The sequence below is a fragment of the Hirundo rustica genome, chromosome 1, assembly GCF_015227805.2.
Source record: "Hirundo rustica isolate bHirRus1 chromosome 1, bHirRus1.pri.v3, whole genome shotgun sequence".
Classification (NCBI taxonomy): Eukaryota; Metazoa; Chordata; class Aves; order Passeriformes; family Hirundinidae; genus Hirundo; species Hirundo rustica.
The window spans coordinates 72,729,014-72,754,719 of record NC_053450.1 but is presented as its reverse complement, the minus strand read 5'-3'; the positions used below and the strand labels follow the sequence as shown (position 1 = coordinate 72,754,719).

The following is a 25,706-nucleotide window of genomic DNA, read 5'->3' as shown; positions in this document are numbered from 1 at the left end:
AATCTGGCCTAGTCTTCATTTAAACTCAAAATATTATTTTCATCACAGTGATTGCTGGCATTAAATCTGTGTTAGCTTTTAAGTGTGGAGTTGCCAGCAAATAAGGTTCACAACTGATCACCAAATTAGGTGGTTATTTAAGTAGTCCATAAATATTGTTCTTGAAATCTTGAATTTCTCTTTAATTTGAAGTTGTTTTATGATTCTGTGAAAGGGATTACAAGCAGAATATATGTTTACAAGAAACTACTTTGGATTAAAAATTATTGTTGACATGACGGGGGGGAGGAAATCCTGGTTTCAGTCACACTTCACCCTTCATAAAACAGACATTAAAACTGAAAGGCTTTTGAGCTTTGCAGAGGCTTTGTGGGAGGAGAAAGGGGAAGGGTATGGGAGAACACATGAAGGAAAGAAGGTGCTATTGGTTTAGGAAGAGAGAATTCAAGGTAAGAAACAATAGAGGAAGAAGGAAAGAAGACTGAAAGACTCAGTTCTTTCCAACAGCAAAATGTAAATTTAGGAATAAGCTTTCATACATCTTTACTTGTATTAACCATGTATAGCAGTGCTTCATATTTTCTTGTTGACAACTTGAAGATTTTATCATTTATTCAAGAGTGGACCTGAAGAATTACTGTGGTGTGGAGGTTTTGGTTCCAAACCAGGCAGAAATACAATACAATATATATTGTATATATGGCAATATACCTACTACGTATGCGTACCACTATTTTAAAGCATACATGTGTATTGACATATACATACATGGCTTCAAATTAAAACTGTTTTCCCTAAGTCACAAATACATTGTTTTTTTGTAATATGAGTATTTTCCCAATCTTTTTGCAGTGCCTCCCTAAGCTTTTAAAGCCCTCTAACATTCACTGTCCGTTCCTTGCATCAGAATTGAAGCAGAAGATCTGTGCAGAAAACAGCACTTCCCTCTCAGGAGGACACAGTTTCTTGAAAAACATGTTTCCATCTTGAATTGAACCTAAATAATAGGTTTTAGCACACAGCCTATGAACCCAGAGCTCTGTGAACATTCTGGCTGTTCACTGAAAGCAAATGTCTCTGCAGTTTTATTACTAACAGGAACAGTAGAATTGTTTGAAAACTTGAATGCCTTGAGGCACTCCAAGCCCCCAACTCTCCTGCTGGTGGGGTAGATCCATGGGGAATTTCTACTGAGGATCCCTATTTTGATCTGGGGAAATGCCCATTGAGCCATTGAAGTTCTAAAAGAGGCACTTGGGCACAACCAGACAGTGCTTTCTGGTGCAATTTTCTTGCTGTATCCAAGGAGAAATGTAGCTTCAATTGCTCATTTTATAGCTTCTCTATCTGGGAGTGTGAACACCTGAGGAGATCAAGGGAAGAGATGATGCTCTTACATGACAAGTGAAGGGTTTCTACACTAAGCACTATTGGGGAGAAATAGAAGGGAAGCAATAGAGAGCCAACATTTTTCAGAGAATTAGGGAATTTTGGTCCAAGTCTTCCCTATGTGGGCACAGCCCTCATGCATGATCTGATTCCTCAGTTCCCAGACTGGATCATAGTGCCTTGCTTTTTCCAGGATAATAAAAGAAACAATTCTGTTTCATGTAACTGCACTGTTCAAGTAGTTTGGCAGTAATTCATTAAATCGAAGATTTAGAAGACCATTGTACCAATGTGTGCAAACCTCCCCAGGGATGTATGCAGTAGGTGAAGAAAACAACTCCTCGTTGGCTCCTGCTTCCCTTGCAAAGGGAATCTCTCCATAGGACACTGCTGCCAGCTTCCTTTGAAGCACGTGAGTGGTGTGGTATGAGGTACCAGCTCTGCTCACAAGCTCTGAGATATCTGATTGTGTCGCCATACTGTAGTAATTGAAATACATTCATTAAAGGGACACAGATTGTCTATAAAACGGCTAGATTTGTTGTTCAGCCCTTGTTGTTGATTTTCAAATTAAATGCTGTCTTGATTTTTTTGAGAATTTTTTTAAAGTTAAAATGTCAAAAGTTTTCAGAAGTGGTATTTTTATTAAGCTCTGCAGCTATTCACTGTTATATTTTTTGAAAGAAAATGTTTTAACCAGTAAAACACACTTACAAGTTTGTTATAGAGGCCCTAGTTGTTTACCGTACCCTAGACAAAAAAACATCAATTTTAAGGCAGAGGTTGAAACTGCACTTTGAATTTGAAAATGTTTTAAAAAATTAATTGATATAAAGTCAAGTGGGCCTTTCTGAAGCAAGAAGCAGTGCCCTAATCTATCTAATAATTTTATTAACAAGTTTTATGCTTCTTTTCAGTGCAAAGCAAATTTGAATAAAGTTGTAGAGAGTGAATGAAGTATTTAGATGTTTCATAGCTTGCAACAAGGAATCACAAAGTTCCTCAGCTACAGAATTACTATTTGCCAGTAATTAAGAAAAAAACGTAGGAGGCTAAATCAGATCTCGGATAAATCTGAAGGGAAAACTTTTTTTGAGAGTAAAAATGGGAGAGTAAAATATTGTTGCAGAATAAGGCTTATCCATAAATTAGACCTGATTATAAACTTGTAGGAAGGGAAATAAATTCTTACTGGAGAAGCATGCCAATAAATTTGAATTCTCTTAATTTTTTAATGAAAGAGACAGAAAAGCTAAGGAATGTGAGGGGATTTTGTCCTCATCTTGACCTGAAAGCATTTTCCATAGTACTAAAACTAAAATTTGAACAAAGAATTTGATGCTGTCTAAGATTTTCCTGAGCTCCTCCAGGTTAAGGACAGCGTCACCTCAGTTCCCTTCTGGCACAAAACCCTTTAGTAACAGTCCAGCCCAGTCATTCCACTTCCAGAAATATTCTGGTTTGCAGGCAGAGGAAGCCATATGGAAGTCATAAAGAACCCTTCCTGCCACTGCAAGTTCAATTCTGCTTTGCTTCTTCTTCTGCTTATTGCAGGGAGGATCGACCCCTCATGATGTATACTGCTGAGAAAGGGGACTGATAGAAAAATACACTGAGCAGTGTTTCACAGTGAAAAACCCCATGGAGCAATCAAAGTGTACAAGGCTGGTTAAGAGTCTTGCAACACTTGCAGCATCTTAAATGTACTTACTAATATATTAATAAACAGAAATTAATGGTTAAATGCACAATCCCAGAACTTCAAACAAGTGCTGAAGTCATCTAGACTCTGCCTTCAGTGAGTTCTATTAAACCTTTTTTTAGCCTGCAGGGGAGAGAGAAAATGATTTTTTTTCTGCAGTAGTAAATGGTCCACTGATGGGCAGATTGGTAGCAGTCACTGGGCCTTTTGCTCATAGTATTTGAAGGCTGAATATGTAATAGTGAATTGAACAGTGGCAGAAAATTGCCAGAAATTGTATTCAGGTCATGGAAGATGATTTGTCCGTATTGTTCAAGTTTTAGAATGATCCCTCATACAATTTTGCCTTCAACTAGCTACTACACTCCCGAATAATCTGCAGAAATAGTTTGTGAGCCAGTGCAGGGTAAAGGCACGTTCTCAGTGCTGTTTCTATCTGTCTAAGCTACTTTGAGGGGTAGGAAAATCTGAACTATTGTCTTGCACTAACAAATTATGCTTTGAACCTGTGCCTCAGCTCTTTTTTTATGTCTCAGAGATGTGAATAGCATTAAGCTGGCAAAAATGAACTGAACAGCCTCAGTAACTATGGAAAGGATCTGTGAATGCTTAATGACGTTTCTGTTTTGTTTGAGTTACTAATCTGCGGTCAGTAATAAAAGGAATCTAAAATCAGTCATATCAGGGTTTTTTATCCTTGGGGGTTTGCAAGATATTTACATTATGAAGAGAAATAGATGAGGAAGAGAAGGGTGTGAGTGATAAATTCTGAAAATCTAAAAAAAAATTACAGGAATTTGCCGACTATAAGATCTGTTTGCCCGACAATAATACAATCAAACCTAAAGAGCACTGTCCTAGTTCACAGTATTGCACATCTCTTCAGTTATCTCCCTAGGAAAAGATGACTTTTCTTCATTTGTGTTTTGTTTTGTTTCTTGTTGCCTTCTCTTATATTCCTTTGCATAGGGGTATGAGAACACTTGGCTGATGTGCTTTAATTAGACATTTAAAGCAGAGCTGTGTGAGCACCACTGAGTAGCATGTAGGAGTTCCTGCTCTCTTCTCCTCAGGGCATGGTGGAGGATTAGAGGGAAAGCTTCCATCTCTTAGATTTGAAATTCTGATACTTCATGACAATATTTTGGGATGTTATCAATTTCAGATTTTTAGTATAGTAGCTACAGTTTAGTTTAGTCCTGACATTTTAGCTGAGAAGATCTGAATAAATTCATATTTCACTAAACTTTCTAATAGCAATAATGAGTTTCAGAGATACAAAAGTCCCTGAAAGACTGTGTAAGTTATTTATGCATCCCCTAAAGCCAATTGCTTTTTATTGGTTTTATTTTTTTATTATTTTTTTGCCTTTATTGTTTTCCTCTTCTCCTATTATTTTTTTTCTTAGAACTCATATTTGGCCACAAGACAACAAGAATGTATTTAAAAGAATAAAATTTATCCTGCAGTAGCTTCATAAATCAGAAGGAAAAAACGTTGCTCCATTAAATGGAGGCTGAAGCCCATTTTATAACATGCACTGTTCTTTCTAGGTTCTTCTATAGTCAGCAAGAAGAGGGATGAACTGCTCTTTGAAGCAACTGTTGGTTTTCTGACTTAAAAGTCTCAGTTACAGACTTAAACCCAAGTGGACCGTTAGATTTTGTTGTTGTTCTTTTCTTAGAACCATTTGTTTGCCTTGTGTATCTGCATTGCACTGTTTTGACTGTTTGTTTCATCCAGCATCACTTTTATGAATAAAAGGTATCCCAGAAATAAGACTTTGCCTTTGTAAACTATGATGTAAAAAATGTTCTTTTCCCACTGAAACATGCAGCAGTATCCCACAGGATTGGAAAAAAGAAGTAGACTAAGTGATGTGGAATGGGATGATCCCCAGGTGTTTGGAAGGGAGCAGGAGGCTGCCCAACATGGAGACAGTTTATAAAGGAGCCTGCAATTCTATCTCATGAAAGCAGGTGATGTCAGTGTGTCTGCCCACACTTCCTTGTAAAACCCAAAGTGCATAGCAGGGTATCCAGTTTACTTAATTTTCTCTTGGAAATTCTCCAGTTGTGTGGATTGTTTGTCGTGTCCTCAGGAGATCCCGTTTCTGTATGCTGTTTCTTCCTGGCACATCCTCTTCCCTATGGTGTGTGTTTTTTTCATTACAGTGAAGAAATACTTATTAACCTCAACAATGGGCAGTAGGCAAAAAGTTGTTTGCTTTACTGTAAAGGAAAGAGCACAGTTTGATAGCACCTTTGTAGCTAAAAGGAACCTTCTTCCTAAAGGGACCAACCTCAGCAATTGTCAGAAAATTTAAAGACTCTTTAAATCTTTCAATCTGGAACTACTTTAATGACTTTCTTTTGTCCAACATCTCTACAAAATTGTTATGTAAAGAAACTGTAGTGACTGGAACTTTTCTTGCTGCTGTGTATTTTTCCTCCTATAAGAGGCAGAAATAACATTAAGGGCTTCATGATAAAAAGGAAAAAAAGGAAAAAAAAAAAAAAAAAAAGATGGTGCTGTGTTGCTAAGCAACTTAAAGAAAGATGAAAGAAACCACAGTGCTCTATTTAGGTCTTGTAAAAACTCAAGCAGTAAATATCCACTCCTTTGATCTTATTTAACCATGATGATGCCTTATTATCCTCTGCTGCTGAAAAGAAAAAGTTCTGGCGACTTTATTGAAAGAGGTAGTTACAATAGTCCTTGAAAGGTTAGAGGCAGCCTGTCAGTAAAGAGTTGCTAAAAAAAAAAAAAATCAGAATTGCACTGTCCAGCTCAACTAAGATCAAATCTAACACTGTCTATTATATTTGTCCTTCCCCACCTTCCCCAGACCCACTTCTCCTTTTACATCTGAAGACACGTAGTACAGCCATGATCACTGCAGTTGTGGAGCATGGTGACGTTCCTGGGTGTCACATCAGTCTCCGTGTTCTTGGCCACCTGTAGATCAATGGTAGTTTCAAATGCAGGTGCATTTGTAATTCTCACTCTGGTCCATTGAAAAATAAGTGAAAAGTGTGGGGGGTCACTGTCTCCATTACAGTGAACAATGCACTGGCAATGTTTGCAGACAATTTATGTTCTGTGTAGTTAATCTCAGGCAGAATAAATTCTGTTTCATGAAGATCTATGTGCTGCAGCAGACATGCCTCTGATCATTAATTTGAGCTAGTCAAAAATCACTTTAAAAAAAAAAAAAAAAAGAAGAAAAAAGGGAGTATCTAGAAAGGTAAAGCATTAATATTGTATGAAATAAATAGCTTGGGTAACAGCTTCTGCTTTTATTTGATGTAATGTAAGAAATAAAAGAAGAAAGAAGCAAGTTCTGAATAAAAGATACCGTGTCTGGAAATTGTTATAAAATTGCACAGTATATTTTATCTGCACTGAAGACAAATAACCTATGGCTTTCTTTGATATGAGTTTGCATAATACTGCATTAATAGAGTTAGCTCAGGCAAAAAGACATATTTGTTTTCCAGTGAAAAGTATGAATAAGAAAAATACGAGTAGGAGAACAAGTCAGATACTCTACTGAGATACAGTATTTATTTATGATAGGTGGTATAAAACTTTCTCATGCATCATGATTTGTTGTATGGTGTAGCAATCATTGAAATCCTTAATAATGGAAATAATTTATTTAAATTGCATACTTGGAATATAGTACCAGATTATAGAAATCCTGTCTGTCAAATCAGGCTTCGGAGTTCAGATAAATTACTTGCAAGAGTTTTCACAACTACAGTTCTTAGCAAGGAAGCGCCAAGTCCATGTTTCTCGATGTTTAGGATGGTGTTGCAAATACAGGGAATAAAATGCAGTATATTCAACAACTTCAGTTACAGGATTAGTAAACAATCTTTGGAATGCAATAGTGAATTATCTGTTTGTTAGCAGTTGAGAACCTGAAGCTATACTGTATCTGAAATGGCATTAAAATGGATGTATAGCTATTAATATAAAAATTTTCTTAGCTCATTTTCTCACTGTTGGAGACTGCCTAAAAATCATTCTACTCAGCTCACCAAGTGCATTTGTGATATGCAATCCTGCAAAGCCAAAACTGATTTGGTTTTTTTTAATGTTCTACATTTCCATCTAAGAGAGAATCTAAATGCAAATACCACATATATATTTTCATTGTAAGCTAATTTTTTTTTAAGATTTTTAACCTTTTTTTTTTTTTTGTAAGAGATAATGATGGAATAGGATTTCAGTAAACCAGTAGAAACTATCCCTTGAAAGGCTGTTTCATTAATTGAACAGAAAAGACCACAAAGACATGGTAAACAATTTACTTCCATGAGAATTCAAGTAATAATGCTTTAAATAGAGGTTTGAAAAGAAATTAATTTTTTGTAGGATATGAAAATTCTGAAAATTTATGGCTCTGTCTCTTTAAAAAAAAAAAAGAAAGAAAAAACAAAATGAAAAACCAACCAACGAACCAAACCAAAACAAAACAACAAAAAAACCTCGAAATTCTTTTCAGAAGGAATACTTCCCTGGGAGTGGGAGATGTACATCTGACTGTTATGTGGCTACAGGTTACAGGTATGAAGTCTTTGGCAGATGGGCTGCAATGCGGCTGTAAATACCAGAAATACATCCTGGAGCAGTAGCTTTAAGAACAGGGGCTCAAAGGAGCCAGACTGGTGCAGGCAATGAGGTGAACTTTCATTTAAATCTTACCTAGTAGCTATGTGTCATAAACCATAAGACAAATGGGTCTCCCATGAAATCCAGCCTGAATTTCAGAAGAATGCTTTGAAAACTCTGACTGGAGAATAGTTTGACATACTTGAATTAGGAAATGCAAAAGGAGGTAGGGAGGGGAAGGTAAATATTAGTATTTATTCTTCAAAAACTTGTTTTAGAAACTTAAAGTGGAAACTCCTTTTTGTCAGTGTGTTGTTTTCTTAATCTCCTGCCGTTGTTCTACTTCTGACATCAATGGTAGAGCTGTGTTAAGAGTGTAACATACTGGCCCATCAAATCCTACAACTGTGTTAGATCATTTGAAATGGGGTTGTAGGGTTAAGGCAATCCACCTGGGTTGTGAAACAAATTCTGGATTCCTCCATCCTTCTGTTGCTATTATTTGTCTGAGTTTTATTTATATCAATAAAAAACTACTCTGAGCTTACAATACTTCTGCTAAGCAAGCTTTGGTGTCTTGTTTCCCCAAAACTGAGAAAAGGAAAAGAAGTAAAAAAGATTTTTGCCCTTAAAGATATTAAAATACCCACTAAAATTGTCTTATATGTATGAGTAATTTTGTTAGGCTTTTCCATCATACCAGAGACTTTTAGAATTAAATTGCATTGTGAATAAATTTGTGGGAACTATATTCAGTGGCAGCTAAAAAATCCAGTAATTTCAGTAGGCCATGAATTAGATCCACAGAATGTAAGAAAGATGAGCTGGATTCTGTCATGTCATGAGCTTGGAAAAATACAGTATTCTTCGTCTTTTCAGTGGATGGAGGCTGGTCTTGTTGGTCATCTTGGTCAAAGTGCTCAGCAACGTGTGGAGGAGGGCATTACATGAGAACGCGCTCGTGCACAAACCCAGCCCCAGCGTACGGAGGGGATATCTGCCTCGGCCTGCACACGGAGGAAGCGCTCTGCAACACGCAGCCATGTCCAGGTACGGCCAACCGGCACAGCCATCTTGTTCTTTATGTGCCACAGAATAAGGCATTCCCAGTTAGGCAACATAACGTCCTTGATCTGTTCTTCAGAAGGAAATAACTTCTCTCCTTTCTCTCCTATTAAGTGCACAATCAGCTTTTAACATGCTACAATGCTACAGTAAATCAGGTACTAGCAGAATATGTCGTACAGGACACTACCTCCTTTCTCCCTCTTTAAAAATTAAAATCTAAGTTACTGTATCTGAATCTGGATTAAGTAAAATTGTGTAATAATTGAAGTGGACCATGCAAATGGTTTATGAGACTTTTAATAAAAATATCACAAAGTGCTTTTGTTACAACAACATACCTTCACAGCAAGCATATTGCTGAGGTTAATATTCAACACGTGTTATAGCTAGGTCCTTCAAGTAGATAATATTTGCCCTGTTTTCATATAAAACACAAAGAAAAATCTCATGATCTTTGTAAAATTCCTTCTTCAACTTTGGATGCTGAGGAGCAAAGACCTCATCTTTTTAAATGACTATGGAATGCTCACTAGATGACATGCCTCAGCGCTCCTGCTAGTTGTATGATATTGGATCATTTCTATTTCTGTAACTTTGACTCTGCCTCTTGATTCATAATAAAGGAAACTCCTTTTTCTTAAATGAAATTCAAGTGAGAAATTGAGATTAAAACCACATAAACTTTCATTTATTGCTGATTAGTGGATTACGAGCAACAGCAAAAGGAAAGAAGAAGCTCTGATGCCACACTGTATTACTTGCTTCAATCACAACTCCTAGACAACATAGCAAAGGTTTTCTGTTCACATGATGAAGCTATGCATGTGAGGGCAAAAGCCCCATGAGTTTGAATGGATCATATTACTTGTTATGATTCTTTTCTTTTCTAGGTACTACATGTCTTTCAGCACAATAAAAGTACCTACGTTGTCAAAATTAAAGCAGATTGGGTTAAAAGAAACCAAATTTGGTTTAAAAAAAAAAAAAAAAAAGCCAAGCAAATAAATCAGTTTATAATTTGATTTTTTGAGATAAATAGTGTACATTTCTATGTAGAAGTTGCACAGCTACCTTGAAATCCTTTAAGGCATCTTTGAAAGGTCAGAGCTGGAGTGTTCATTGTGCCAGTATTGCAGTTATTGCTCTTGTTGTGCATTTATTTTCTACCACCATTTTCCTATAAATGATAGTTTGCAAACATTCATAAATAATTTCTTCATCTTGTTTTGACCTGCCTGTGACCCAAATTTTGGAGCAGATGCAGAACGGAGGAGGAGGTTGGTTTCATTCATCTTGGTTCAAGAAAGTGGAAACCCTTATAAAGCAATAACATTTCAGAGGTTTAAAATGTATTTTTCACATTCTGTAATATTTTATTGATATTTCAATCTCACTGAAAATTTGCAATAGGTTTTTGAAACAACACATCATCCACTAGCTGTGAGAATGGCCCTTGCTTCGTGTTTACAATATAGAGTTCCAAACTGCTTTTTACTGCTCTTGTTTCACATGGGTATGTGTCAAAAATAACCACAGTGCTTCATAGATCAAGTTTGGACAGATGCCTGAATGCCTGCAGAGCCATTTTCTCATGGTAAGGACCAGGTGAAGAGTGGTTCCTTGTGCAGATCAGAGAGCACCATTGCTGACATTCACTGCTTGAGTGACATGCTCATTATTAAAGAGTAATAATGACACTTGGAATCTAAGAACAACCAACCAGCACAGAAATGAATATGCAAAAAAATGGAAATGATTAACAACATTTCTTAAGTTGTGAAAAGAGCAAAGTTTTGTTTGTTTGTTTGGTTGGTTGGTGTGTTTTTTGTTGTTTTGTTGTTGTTTTTATTTTTGTTTTTTCCCAAAGAAAACTAGCAGAAAACTAAACTTTCTGGAATCCTGATATTAAGGATTTTTCAAGGATGTAGAGATTTAATGGCAAATCCCACTGAAAGTATTCACATGTGCACTTAAAGTAACAGGCTTGTGTCTGCGAAACACATCAGTTTTTCTCATCTTTCATTTTAAAAGCTCTGTCATTGAGTTTGTAGTTTTTACTTTTATTTACCCAAATGCAATCACAGCAATATGAAAGGAAGCACTGCAGTATTCATCGGTAGTGGCTGATTATCAGTAAGTGTTACCAGTTGCAGTGGTGTCTGCAATATGTTGCGTAAAACAGTATTTTATACCCTCAGTATTTACATCTTCTGTAAGAGGTGAAAATACATTCTGTCCTTGGATTGGTGACTTACACGTACAAATAGTGGACAAAGCAGCTGAGCTTTAGAAATGGTGGTGTAATACTGCATGGAAGAAATTTAAATGTTACATTGATTAATCTGATCTTCCTGCAGTGCTGCCGTCACCAAAAGATCTCTTAGGAACTGCTTTGTCTTAACCTGGCTAGAAAGGCCAGCCAAGACTCTGTACAAAGAAGATATGACATGTCATGGTTAAGCCTTGCTGTGTTAGAGGTTAGACAGCTCTCCAGTCCACCCTCTCTTCTACATTCTCACGACTTGTGCACAGAACTGAGGAGCAAGTTGAGAGGAGCCTGCTCAAGGTGCAAGAGAGCCTTAGATGCTTTGAAGATACAGAAATCAAAGGAATGAGGCAAGATAGCTGACTCAGTAGAAAAGCATGCAAAAGCTGTGGAATCACCTTCCCAGTGATGGCACATCTGACAATTTGAAATCATACATCTCTTAGTCTTGGATGCCTTATCTCTCTGCAGCTCACTGAGCTCCCAACAGCCTCCTCAAACCACAGGTTTGGTGTGAGGACCCACCACTGCAGGGGTGGCCCTATGTTTCATGCTTGTACTGATGTGCCCCCTCTCCTCCTCTGTGATTCTGTGTGTGTGCCAGATGAAGCTGATCAGCTCAGCACCAGACCCACAGGCCACCTGTCCTGTAGTGTCTGAGTGTGCTGCAGGACTCACATAGTTTCTTTATGGGTCCCCTAAGGAGCAGGACGAAGCAGTAACCTTGCCCAGTCGCCCATATGTGACTTAGCATGATCCCTGTGTACTCCGAAGTTCCTATTTCACCATGGGATGTAGTTTCTTCAGCAAAGGAACTGGCAGGTCAAAAGCATTTTGGACAAGATGGGGCTGCAGAGTGCATCAGCCAACAAGATGCATTTAGGATGCCCACAAGTATTTTGGCACCTGCTGTGTATATCCCAATTATACCAGGACTGGAGAAGAATGTTGGCTCTGGCTTAAACATGCTCTCTGCCACCAGTGAGAACTGGGCCAAGGTTTATAATGGGCAACATTCCTTTAAGCTTGAATGAGCAGGGCTTTATTGTTACTAAAAAGAGTAAAGATCCAAATACTTACTGTATGTAGATCCAGCAGCTCACACTGGAGGAGGGAGCAGCTCCTGGATGTGGCACACTAAGTAAGCAGGAAGAAGCCTGTCCATTTGCTTGACTCCCACCTCAGCTCTCTTACCCCCCTGAATTAGGATTTTGGCATCTGCCTCTCTGCTCCTAGTACCCACTCTGCTAATGACGCCCTTTCAGGACCTTTCCTGGGAAACAGAAAAGCCAAAGGACAGAGCTGAATATTTCTGCTACTCACAATAACAAGATTTTACAAGCTGATTGTGTCAAGGTATTTGTCCTGTTGCTCAAAGAAGGCCTCATTCAGACAGTTACTAATTGTTCATTAAATATCTCAATTCTTACCTGACTTGCTAGGTAAATCTACTTAATAAACAACATCTATTGCTTGGCATTTTTCAAGACTGAAGTCTCAAATATTCTGCTGCAGTCTGTTAAATTTTAGATGACTGAGAGTTTTAACTTCTTTCCCATGTGAACAAGGGGAAAGTAATGAGTAAGTTTGAGCCTTGTATTCTGGAATTGAACATGGTATTGGAAGGGGCCCCAAAGAGTGTAAAACTTCCTTGACTTTCACACGATTAACTGTGTAGAAAACCTTCACTAATTCACAAATTGTAATAAATTGTAATATTCTTCAATCTAACTTGAATCAAAATTAGAAAATACACAGTTTTTCACTTTAGGCAAAAGGAAATTTATGTATTTGCTTCACATTGGCATAAAATCACTTAAAATTTTGAAGCAGAAGCAAGTTTGGTTTGGAATAGTAGGACACTATTTATTCTATATCAAAACCATAAAAACCTATCTCTGTGGGAAAGCTGACAGAAGAAAGTTTACCCGAGCTCTGTCTTTCCTATATTTGCCAAACTCAGAAGACTCCTATGAAGGCAAGGCTTGGCCTTGAGTAGTAAGAATGCTGAGTGCAGTAAAATCACACCACCTCATGGGAATGAGATCAATTCAATTCATTTAAGGGAAGTATCTGAGATCACACAGGCAGGAAATAAAAATATCTCAATCAAAGCTACATGAGGAGAGGAAGAAAGAAAAGAAATAGAAGGTGACAAGATGAATGGGGAAGAGAAGATGAGAATCTACAGCCAAGAAATTACCCTGAAAGAGCAAAAGCTAAAAAAGAAAACTTTAAAAAAATCTTCAAGATGCTTGTATTTTTGTGTTTAAATACACATCCTGTTTCAGATTGGAACATACACTCTTATAGTTCTCATTGCTACTTGTTAGGTACATAAAAAAATGCAGTGCCCTTGTCCACCCTAATGACCTGGACTGGAATTAATTCCACAACTGTCACTCTTACGGTCACCCCCACAAAATCCTCTGGCTTCTCACTTGCACAAACAAAGGCCATGGCAGAAGCTATTACATCCACATTTCAGAGGCTTCTGCCAAAGCCAAACTGCCTTTGTTTCATTGGAATGAAGGAGCTGCCCTCTGCTAGATGTTGGTAGCTGGGGAGGAGGCTTTCTGTCCTAACTCAGAAATACAAGCTATTTCTCTCACTCAGTGCACTTGAGCTCCTTAATCACAGTGTCTGCGTGTGTGTCCCTCTCTGCCTGTTGCAGACAGCTGGTCCGAGTGGTCCGAGTGGTCGGAGTGCGACTCGTCTGGTTTCCAGACCCGCGCTCGACAGTGCATCATTCTGTTCCCTGTGGGCAGCCAGTGCACAGGCAACACCACAGAGAGCCGAGCCTGTGCTGCAGACTCCAACTTTATACCAGGTGAGACCGGCTCCTTGAAGGCTTAGTGAAATCTCTCGAGGTTTCAGGGCCGAGGCATAGCTCTGTTCCAGACCACACTGTGCAGATCCATGACCTGAGCAGAACTGGCCTTTAGTCAGCACAAGGATGTTGGTCTACTGTGTGAAGACAATGTTGTTAGATCTGGCGTCTCCATAAAAATTTGTCCCACGGCATCCAGTGCTGTGGAGCAGTCCCTACTGTCACTGCCTGGAACTTTGGTTAGTCATTGTCACAGCATTCTGCAGGTCTCTCCCATTCTGCTTGGTAGCAAGGGATGAGTACACACAGCAAGTAGAAGTAGTTTGCTTTCTCTTTTAAGTGTTTTTGAGACAAGGATTATTAAAGAAATGTTACTGTAGGTTTTGTGGTTTGCATGTACAAAATGAGTGCTGTGGTTGTTAATCTGGAAATCATTTCAGAGAGTCCCTTACGTTAATAACTGCTCAGAAAGGCAAATACTATTAGCATTGCCTCCAGTCCTTATCTCCCATGACTGCTAAGTACCTGATGGCTAGTCACATTACATATTATTCTATAGTATTTGTTAAAACTCATGACTGTACTTTTGTTTTTAAATCACAGGAGCCATTTAAGTCTACACAACAGTATGGGTGGTCAAAGTGCACTGCTGTTAGCAGCCAACTTTCTCCCTGTGTACATTAAAAGAAGCTAGGGGTCTTTTCACAGGCAGAAAAAGTTGCATTTTAATGTGTCATTTGAAAAATAGCGGCGTTTATTCAGTGCAGCAACCTTTTCTTTGTGTGACTATGTAGTAAACTATAATACAATGTAACAAAGACATCAGCAAAGTTAAACTCTGTTTTTATGGATGGTGCATAATGCTTTAACTACCAATTAGTATTTTCCTCTAAAACCAATGTGAAAAATGTCAGTATGAAAGCAAAGCCTTCCACATTGTATTTTCCCTTTTGAAGCTCTATTGATATTCACATTCTGTGACTCTGCTGCTTAATCGAAGTTCTGCATCTTGTTTTGGAAGGTAGGCGTTTTCAGAATCTGAAACAAGCCACCACATCTTTTGCCTTTCTGATTTGTTTGCTGCTCCTTCTCACATTACCAGTTAACACAGCAGACAAGGTCATGCCCATCACTCCCACCTTAGGGAATCGAGCTTGCTTTCTTTGTTCACTTGGCTCACATTTACTCAGCCAGGTTCTCTAACTCAAGTGTTTCCACTGTAGATCTTGGCTGAAAAGACCAATCCCTGCGGAAGTGGCAACCTTCCTCTAAGAACTGGACACATAGTACTAGCCCATTTCTGTATCTTTTCCCTCACTTCATTTGTTGCTTGGAAAGACGTTACCAAAGAACATTAAAATTCTGCTTTTTTGGAATCCCTGTATACTGTATCAGCTACCCCACTTGTATACAGGTGATTCTTGACCCTTTCAGAGAGGTTTAAGAGACTGATTTGTAGGGCAGAACTTCCCATCATAGAAACTATGGTCTGGAAGTAAGGAGTGGAAAAGCTCAATTGCCAACAGATTATATCCTGTATTTTCAAAGTAAAAATGGTGAGGATACAGGCTGGAATTACATTGTATTAGTTTACAACTACGAGACCTATGAAATTGGCAGTCGTCTTTTTTGAAGATGTATAAATTCCCACTTTTCACATTAGTGCTAGATGTGACTTCTAGTAGTAATGAGCACATTTGAACGCAAGGTAATTAAACTGTAGTTAATTTTACTTCAGTAAATCAACTCTTTCTCCACAAGCCCAAACTCCACAAAGAATGTTTCTATGTGTGTTTCATCTTTTTCATTCCAGAGATATTTTGAGGCAAGAAGTAAAAATAAGTTGCTGCTTTTGCTTGGGAAACTAAGGAACCTGAAGATATCATGGGTCCTTTCTATTAATTCTACCACACAGGGAAAATATTTTTTACCTTGAATTTGAAATATATGTAATAGAAAGAATTTTTAAATCCTTACTGTGTTAATCTAAGTAGAAGTTCTCTGCAGTATTTTTTCTCCTGGGCCTAAGAGGTTTATTTATTTTTCTAGAAATATCTGTGGCACGATCCAGCAGCATAGAAGAGAAACGATGTGGCGGTAAGCTTTTCAGCTCAAGATGTCTGTTAAATGCTGAAATATTGATTCCCCATTTTTTTGCTTTTGTTTCACCTTTTGCACTCCCTTAGTATTATTCTACCTTCTAAATGCTGCATTCTCATTATTTACACTTGTACGGAAGAAAAGTAGTTACTTGTGCAGAAAAATGTAGTTACTACAGGATTTCTCATTAAATATCCATCTGTCATTGGTGACCTTTGAGAGTAGAACATGCATTATTGGATGTTTATATTTTCTTCTTTGTCAGCATGGCAGTCACCCTTGTACTCAAAAAGAAATACCTATAATAATCTAGTTATCAGAAGGTCAAAATTTGTAAATTTGTTGCTCCGCCTTTTTCAGGATAATAAGTCCACAAACCTCTTTTAGACTCAAAATAAACAGCAGAAAACCAGCCTACTAACAAATTTAATAGCCCAGACTCTATCTGGGACTCATTTTCAGCTTCATTGCCAGAGACAAAAGTAAAAAGTAAATAAAAGGTTCCATTTTGGAGAGTTGTGATGCTAGAAAAATAGATCCTGAGAAGAAAAACTTTTAAAACTAGTAAACAAGAAGAAGAAGAAGAAGTAGAAGAAGAAGGAGGAAAATGAACGGGGTTTTTTCTGTCTGTGCTGAGCTATCACGCTTAGTCTGTGTTGTCATGGTAATAACTCTGGCCAGTTCTAGTATTCTTCCTTGCACAGATGAAGATGCAATTTTAACCTAACAAAGGACAATGAAAACACAGAGGTTTTGCAAGGGTACTTGTGCATATGGTAGCTTGTTATGGGAGCTTGTTTGGGGGTAATGTAGTTTGATTTTTTTGCTAATAAGCAGTGGTGCTCAGAAAACATTTTTCCAAGTTCCACAACACTGGGAAACCCTAATAAAGGTGTAGAAGGATATTTTAGTGATAGATCGATATACTGACGCAGTCAGCTGAGTCACCATTAGTTCATGTTTGTAATGTAGGCATGTAAAGATCCTGCCTTAGATTTTACAAAAAATGGGACCCATGTACTGGCCCATTTTACTGTATTACAGTGAAAAAGATCTAAGAGGTGTTTTTAAGACTAGCACCAGTATAACAGTTTTAAATCCTTCATTTGTACATTTAGGCAACAGCAAACAAATTTTCAGTTGTGCTAAGATGAAATTTCCAGCATGAGCTTCTCAGTGATACTTCTTCCCTAAAGTAAATCAAAAAGCACAGCCTCAGTTCAAAACAATGGAAAGCAGTACAATTTGTTTATTTTGAGCTAATCCTACTGCTACCATATCTGATCTGGTATCTCTGTTCAGTAACATCATCAAGGGGATGATTGTGCTTTGGGTTCCCTCCTACAGTTCCATGCAGCTATGGGCTTCCTTCGTTTTAATCCCATGGTCTGATGCCATTGTACCTTTTAAGAGCAGAGCAGATAGGAGAGTGCTGGGCTCCGAGTTGTTGGCTTTGCACTCTCCGGCTGCCATGCTTAAAGGTGTATTGAGATTTAAGGAGTCCATCTCTCGCTGCTTCCCACTTCCCCCTAGAGTGCTACCATTTCCTCCTCACACCACTTAAATAAATAAAAAATTCCAAGAGCTGGAGAAGGGAACAAGCTGGCCAAGAGACAAAAATAATGGAAACCAGCAAGAATCAAAGCAGGCATGGAAAAACATTTGCTGCTGCTTCTGGAACATGCATCTAATAAAAGGAATATGGAAAACATTTATGGAAAGCAGGAACAGGCTTCAAAGTTACCAGGATTTTGTCAGTTCTGCCACTCACTGTGTATAAGAGAAAGAACTGTAATAGCAGCAGAGGAGGTGATACTGTAGTTCACTGAAAGAAAAAAAAGCTATTTATGTACACTACATACATAATTTATATATAACAAGGCTGTTATACAGTTTGAAAAATACCAAGAACTCGAGAACTATTCAAACATACGGAATGCAATTAATTTTTCTTTTATTTTTGTTCTGAACTTGTTTAAGCATCTTTCAACAATCTCTACTTACAGAGATGTATGGGTATCTAAGATTCTTATAATGGTCCCTTCAGGGAGGTAAAATGAATTTACTACTGAAAGGATAAACCATTGCAATTGAGATGTTTCAGGGAAACACATGAAAATTCCCTTATCCTTATTTGAATCAAACACTTGTCTACATTTTTCCCCGAGCTGAAGCTTTTACTGCTACTGCCTTTAAATTGCCGCCTTCTCTCCGCTCTGCAGAGTTCAACATGTTCCACATGATCGCAGTGGGATTAAGTAGCTCGATCCTTGGTTGCCTTCTCACCCTGCTTGTTTACACGTACTGCCAGCGGTACCAGCAGCAGTCCCACGACGCGACTGTCATCCACCCGGTGTCACCCGCTCCGCTCAACACCAGCATCACCAACCACATCAACAAACTGGACAAATACGACTCTGTAGAAGCCATCAAGGTGAGCAGAGGGCTGGGAGCTGTTGTCTATACACCTAGACAACATTTCTCCCGTATCAAAAGAATTCTCCTTGCTGCTTTCCTGCATTGGCATTTGAGCTCAAGTAGATGTCACTTGAAGTATTGTAATTGCAGATCCTTTCACTTGTCAATCCCTGCTGGGCCGGAAGTTGGATTTTGCATGTGTGTATAATTTTACAGCAGGTTTTCCTGGAAAAAATCAAAACACTCAAATTGTTTTGTGAGATTTTTTTTTTCCTAATTGTGTTCCCTAGCAGCTTGTTCAAGAAGTAAATAGGGCCATTCACCATGGCATCTACTGAAGAAAATCCTTTGGGTCTGATCATCCAGTGTCAAGGGCACTGTTCATCTTCCTGCACTATGTCTCTATATGGAAGATGTATCTGGTGAATATATTCTGGGTCAGACTCTCAGCTAGAGTTTATAGCCACACTATTCTGTGAAAAAGCAGTACCGATGTACTGAGAGTCTATAATGATACCCATACTATTTCATCATTATTCCCAAATTGCTGTTTTCTTTTTGTGACCTTTTAAAGTAACTCTGCTTTTCACATCCACTGAATTAAGGAAGGAAGTGCATTTGGAAAACACCTAGTTCAGTATCTTCAGATTACGAAATTTATTCATGCAGCTGCAAAGCTTTTTTGCAAATGAGGATTTTTCTTAAATCCTACCTGGGTAATCCAGTTCTTAAATTCTGCATTTTTCTTTCCAATTAAAGACATTTTAATGAAAATCATTAAAAAGAGCAAGAAAAGTATGGATCTTCTAGTCAGCACTGGAATTATGGACCTAATTTAAAGCTTTTTCAAGTTCCACATCATCTCTCTAGATAGCTACAGAAACAAAAAAACCCCAAACCCCAGTCCTTTGAAAATTCATATTCTAAATATCCGTATTACTTTTTTAAAAAACAGGATTTATGCTCTTAAGGCCTTCAGATATTTCTGCCACTTGAAAATCAGGGAATTAGGGAATAAAGAGAAAATAATACTTACTCAGTAAAAAGATAGTAAGTTGCTCCTTCTGGTAGGAATAACTGCATATATATGATTTTAAAATATTCATAGAATCATAAAATTAGTTTTGTAATATTGGGGGAGAAATGCCTGTCTTTATTAAGTAGAATTGCTTTCTGTTGGTATGTTAGTACGTAAGAAGATACTTATTGCAAATGCAAGTTTCTGTAAATGAAAAGGTATTTCTCAAGACATTGTTGACTGGCTTACTATACATGGATGTTTGCCACAAAAACTGCCTTGGTGAAAGAGCACTTAGTGGTCACTTTTCCTATGTCCTTTTCATTTTCTAATTTCTTTTTTTTTTTTTCTTTTCTTTTCTTTTTCTTCCCAGGCATTTAACAAAAACAACCTGATTCTAGAGGAGAGAAACAAATACTTCAATCCACATCTTACTGCAAAGACTTATTCTAATACCTATTTTACAGATTTCAATAATTATGATGAGTACTAATGGGCTTGTGTATTTTCTGGCCTCCTGTAACTCCCCAGTCCCCAAGGCCTGTGCTACTCAAGTGCTCATGTGATTGAGGCTTCAGAGATGAAGTTCAGAGACATTTCAAGCACGATCCAAGCCATCAATGTGACATGATGTTTTCTTTGCAGAATGCAAGGCTGGCCTTCAGTGTCAGGGGCAGCTGTAGCCCCTCAGTGTTGCTGGACCACTCATGAGGATTGCATTGCTTCACTCAAGTTTCATAAACTTCCACTCATATTTCTCTAACAAGTGATTAAGTAATTCCAGAGTTTTAAAACGAAACAATAATGTTACCCCTTAAACCTGTGCCAGGAGTACAAATCTAATTTTCTTTTTAGGCGTTGTCTTTTATTTCCTTGGGGTTTAAAAAGGGAGCTTTGCTGTTAGCCCTGTCTGCAGTCTCCTGAAGCTCACACTGCCAAAAAGAGCTCACAAGGTGCTGGGGATGACAAGAAGAAATGTGGTGGTTTAGCGATCCTGTGCAGCAGCTCTGGGCTCTGTAGGCTGATCTTCCTGGGCTGTAAATCACTCTGCAGTTCAGCTGCTCAGAGGTCAGAGAAGTACTAAGGCTGTGCCGAGGGATACAATCTTGTAATTAACCAGGACACTTCCAGGGTCAGTGGTTTCCAGTTGCAAGCCGAGCCCAGTCACATAAAGCCTTCACCTTGTTCAGTTTAATTTTTGCAAGGGTGTGGAAGGGCATGTCCCACAGGGAGACCGAGGGAGGAGGGCAGCTGGGAGAGCCGCACTGGGAGGTTTTTCTCTGTGTCTTTAATAAACCAGCCTTGCTGCAGCACACAGGTTTGCTGTGGCGTTCCACAGTCTATTCTCTCCCTGGTGCATGCCGTGGGACACACTTGTCTCTGATGGCTGTGGCACTCGCCGCCAGGCTGGCCACAGAGCAGTACAACTGCACCGAGTGCTGTGTGCTGTCTCTGGCTCTCGGGGGTGTGTAGGCATAGTCGTGGGTCTGCTATTTCCTTTCCAGCTTTTACTTTGTATGCATGTGTCCAACAAAGCTGGCTCAGAGAAGATAGATGCATTTGCAAAGGGCTGTCTCATCTTGCTGCCACATCTGACCTGCATCAGTCAGCCCCTAGAGGAACATTCGTATGGTGTTTCAAGTGATAATCTTGTTGGACTTCATTGATGTAAATATTTAAAATACTATTTGAGTTTTAAGTTATCAGTTTTAATTCCTTTTGTAGTGGTAGATGAGGAAACGCAAAGTTTTATACCATTTTTCTTTGACCTGTCTGTTTTCACCCACATTCATGACATTTTTATTTTTGTATCTGAAATTCCATAGGTATAACTAAAGAGAAAATTGCAGGGATTTGAGTCAGATTTTATAGAGTATATATTGGCAAGGAAGCATTCGCTATGCTCAGAAGCTTGTGAGAAGAAATTAAAAGTGAATATTAAGGATTAAAAAACTAGGCTTTCATTTTCTTGCTAAAAGCAAAGACTGTCACACTAGAATGCTAGGGAGGTGTGCAAGGAGAAGCAGAGTGGGAATGTTTCCCTTCTGTTTAGAGCCCTTGCTAATTAGGTTATGGTATGATAGACAAATAGAGAAAAACATGTACAGATTATAATGTTTCACAACTATGTATGAAAAAGTATGAAAAAATATCAATAAACACTTCCATAGCAATGGTAAATACTGTATCTACTCATGGCAGTGAGCTACATTTTTGAATGGGGATAGAGCTGAATGTAGCACTATGCTTCCAATCTGTTTTACAGGAAAATGAAAAAATTCAAAGTGGTCTTTAAAATGCTATGCAGTAAAATGAACACACATTTACCAGCTATGAAAGTAATTAAGATCAGCCACCTATTTTTTTCCAGCTGAATAGTTCTCCCTGTTACTAACTCAGTCAAATGAAAGCACCTCACCTTCACGCCGTCTCATCCCCAGAAGTATAATAATGCTGGGTCTCTCTAATTTGTGATTTTTCACTGTACATTAGATTTGGGTTTTCAGGAATAAATTAGCTGATTGCTCTGAGTAAGAGAAAATTTTCTTTGCAAGAAATAGAGGGGAGAAAAGCTCTCCAAATCATAACCGGTATGGTATTTGAATTACTGTGTTCATACCAAAAGATAAATTTTATATTTAAATAAAATAAGATAAAATAGAATCTATATTGTCGCTACTACCAAGAAAAAGCAGCACATGTACATACACACATACGAGAAACATTGTTCCATTCTACCCCTATACTAAGAGCACATTTGTCCAACTTCTGGATTTTATATTTAGACTATTAGTTTTGAGACGAATATCTTTGAAATATTTGAACTACGTACTTTTATTTTACCTTTTTTAAGTAAAATTACTGAAATAATATTTTTTTTCCTAACTCTTCAGTAGTTTGAGGCACACCTATCTTTATAGTGATCTATTTTTCATTCTTTTCATGGATAAACACGTATGTTAGATACATGTTATATATGTGGTAATAATACCCTAGGTTAAGTCTGCATGATCATAGGTAGAAGTCCATTTAGCAGATGCTCAGTCTGCTCACACTTCCCACTCCTAAAGGAGTATTTCAGGTGTTCCTGAAATACTTTGAGATCTTTGCGCAGCTCCCATGCCAACATGTCAGGAAAGTGTTTCTTTTAATTATTTTTGTCATTTAACTTCCTAAATTTAATTGTTCTATATCACAGGTAGAAATAAATTCTAAACTCTATTTGAAGCAACTGGGTAAACATAGAAATTTCACAGCACTTAAATGAGAAAAACTTGATGGCAAGATCTCCTTGTCAAGCTCGGTTGTGAGACAGATTTTAAAGCCTTTAGATATTTGTATCTTAGGTAATTTTAAAGGACCCCAGATGCACTGCCTGTATCAGTATTTTCACCTTCTAAATTCTGTGTAGCTGCCCAGGTAGTTTAGTACAGCTTTTTCTAGTACATGGAGCAAAGCAAGGTGAAGTCTCTATTAATTCTAAACTAATTTTATTTAGCATTTTTCTAAAATAGGCTGAAAATTGCTGAGGTTGGAAGATATCTAAGATCGAGTCCAACAGTTAACCTAGCACTGTCAAGTCCCCTATTAAACAATGTCCATTTCTTCTTGAAAGCTCTTATTTTTCTTTCTTTCAAAAATATAACAAAAAGGCATTTCCTGCAAACCTTGTTTAAGCCAATAGAGCTCTCAAATTTTCTCAAGGATAAAATTTGGTTATGAACGCATTGTTCTATTCTTTGAAAGGGAAAATCAAGTCCCTTGCTCATCAAATGCCATGCTTAAATATCTTTCATCCTTTTTCTTGGATAAAGTGATCTATTTTGAATAATTATATTACCTCTGATGCCATTAGTTAATATTACTAACCATGTTTACACTGATTGCATAAATTTAATGCTTCTCTATTTTGGATGCAAACAGTTTGGCAGAGAAATGAAAATTCTCTAAGTAAAGCTGTTTCCATGTAGCCCTGCTGCTTGGAGGGAGGAGGAAGCAAGGCTGCCAGTCACATCCTGCGCGGTGTATACACTCATTGGCCAACTCAAACTACTGCTATGCCTGAGTACACTTTTTGTGCTTATTTTTTATGTCTGAATCATAGCATATGTTCCTCGGTTGCTTAGAAAATGGACTCTTGTGCTTGCAGATATATCTTGGACATTGATTTGAGTCTGATGATCTTTATTGCCTTTTTAAGTTACTCTATGTAGAAGCTTTTCCAGCCATTTGCAGTCACCTGATGTTGAAGCAGTGTGGTTTGGCTAAAACTAATCAAGAGATTTTTTACTAGGATTAGGAATTTCATGAGAGAGTGAAAGAAAGAATGGGGCTTAAATGGCTTTGCTTTCCAGGCTATTAAGCAGTACTGATTAAAGTCTCACATGGATGTAGAATACTGTGCATTTAGTTAGCTCTACCAGAGATCCACACCAGACTCTGAGAAAATACCACATCAATGTACAAATCAAGAGCTACTGAAGCACTTATGTTAGTGAAGAAATTTCTCAGAGCATCAGATCATATGGCTGTTCAAACCAGAAAAGAATGTAAGAGGTCCCAGATGTAAGCAAAATGTTAATAGGATTAAATCGCTCAGTGTTTTTTTCCTCATAATTACAGAATGAATTATTCACTTCTTTAAATGTGGGACCAGTTTTAATAAAATCGGCGCAACACGAGCACATTCCTAACGTTGATTGTATGCATAATGGCTTTGCTGTATGAGATCAATTCTGTAAACAGTTTGGTCCAAGTTTATCTTGCTCTGCTTGAGGTGTCTGGCCAATTTCAATTGTAGCTGCCACCAGCATCATCTATGTCTCGTCTAGGAAATCATACTTAGATGGGCAGAGTTACATCCTGATGAGGGCTTGTGTCTCTCCACCAACACTGCAGTGAGCCTGGAGAGATATACTTCTAATTTTCAGTGTCATTTCTATGCCTAGGCTGGCATAAGCTAGGCTCTTGAGTATAATTTTACTCATCACATAAGTAACCACACCAAGATCAATGGTATAGATGTAAAAAGATACTTTTTTTATGTGTTTACAGAATTGAGCCCAAAATGTATTGCTTCTGCACAAATCCATGCACAGTACAAGATTACTTCAATAGTAAAAAAACAGATTCATTTAAAATTGTTCACAAGCAAATCTGCATCTTGATATCAGGGAAAAATATGTGTTCATTGTGTGGGGTATTTGAATTCATTCCTTTCTTTGCTAAATAAATGAATGATAAAACAAGATACTGCTTGTCTTCATTTAAAAACCATTCTTCCAAATAAAGAAGGATTGTGGGATCTGTGGACATTTTCCCTTTTTTCTCTCTTTGCCACAAAAATCAACCCATGTTTGGCTGAAATAGCCTTTAGCTAGATTGTTCTGTGTCACTAAATGAATGCTTTGGATTGTGTTGCCATGCGACAGCATTCTCTAACTGGGATGGTACAAAGATGGAAAAATGCAAACCTGGGAGGTTTGGCAAGAATTTTATCCCCAGAAGAAGCAAGGGTAGGCAGAAGTGAAAACAAAAATGTAGAAGTATGTGACTGGAGTCTTGGCAAACTTGTCAATAAACTCAAAGGAACGCAGAGGTTTTTTGGGAACTGCCAAGGGTGAGGCTATCGAGACTGTAAGCTCCTGAATAATCAAGCCAGCTTGAAAGTTGGAAAAAGTGGCCCTGATTGCAACAGGTATTTGTGCAAAGCTGCGATTGTTTCTCAGAATGGAGCGAGAAATTAACTGGCGACACTGTCAGCACCAAGTTAACCAGAGAGGGTGGAAATGCCCTCACAAGCAGGGAGCACCACCATACAGATGGCATTTTGACAAGGCCAAATATCCTTCTTGTTGGCAGGGAGGATAAGGCGAGAGGAGCAGGTCTGTAGAGGTGGTGCTAAACTTGTGGATTTTTGGATTACAGGCTAGTCTCACAGGCTGAACACCCACAGCCAGTTAGAGTGTGTACCCCTTTAGTTTCCCTCATTTACTAAAGAAAAAAAAAAAAAAAAAAGCACCACAGATATCTCATGCTCTTAGACTACTTCAATGGTGCAAGTTAAAGCACACTGAGGGGTGTACTGGGAACAGATAAATCTTTTTGTTTCCTGTTGACTTTTTGGATCCAGGTTGGATACTTTGTCACATGCTTTTCTCCTTGCCTTTTCTACTTGTGGGAAATTGATCGCAGCTTCTACCTTGCTGAGTATTTATCAATTTGAAGGACAGATTTTATGCTAGTAGTGAGGTCTGCTGGAAATTTTTACTCTAAAACTGACCCCTAGGGTTGT

At 38.1% G+C, this 25,706-nt stretch overlaps 1 protein-coding gene across 8 annotated transcripts in view; it reads left to right on the top strand.

The window, feature by feature from the left end:
• SEMA5A (semaphorin 5A) overlaps positions 1–24,662 on the top strand; it is a 317,116-nt gene extending 292,454 nt beyond the window's left edge. For all 8 annotated transcript variants that reach the window (XM_040072786.2, XM_040072776.2, XM_040072727.2 and 5 more), the window contains 5 exons: positions 8,591–8,761; positions 13,720–13,875; positions 15,925–15,972; positions 18,198–18,409; positions 19,785–24,662. In XM_040072786.2, coding sequence (XP_039928720.1) covers positions 8,591–8,761; positions 13,720–13,875; positions 15,925–15,972; positions 18,198–18,409; positions 19,785–19,904 — 707 coding nt within the window. In that variant the 3' untranslated portion in view covers positions 19,905–24,662. The remainder of the gene's footprint in view (positions 1–8,590; positions 8,762–13,719; positions 13,876–15,924; positions 15,973–18,197; positions 18,410–19,784) is intronic.
• Positions 24,663–25,706: the final 1,044 nt, after the last annotated feature.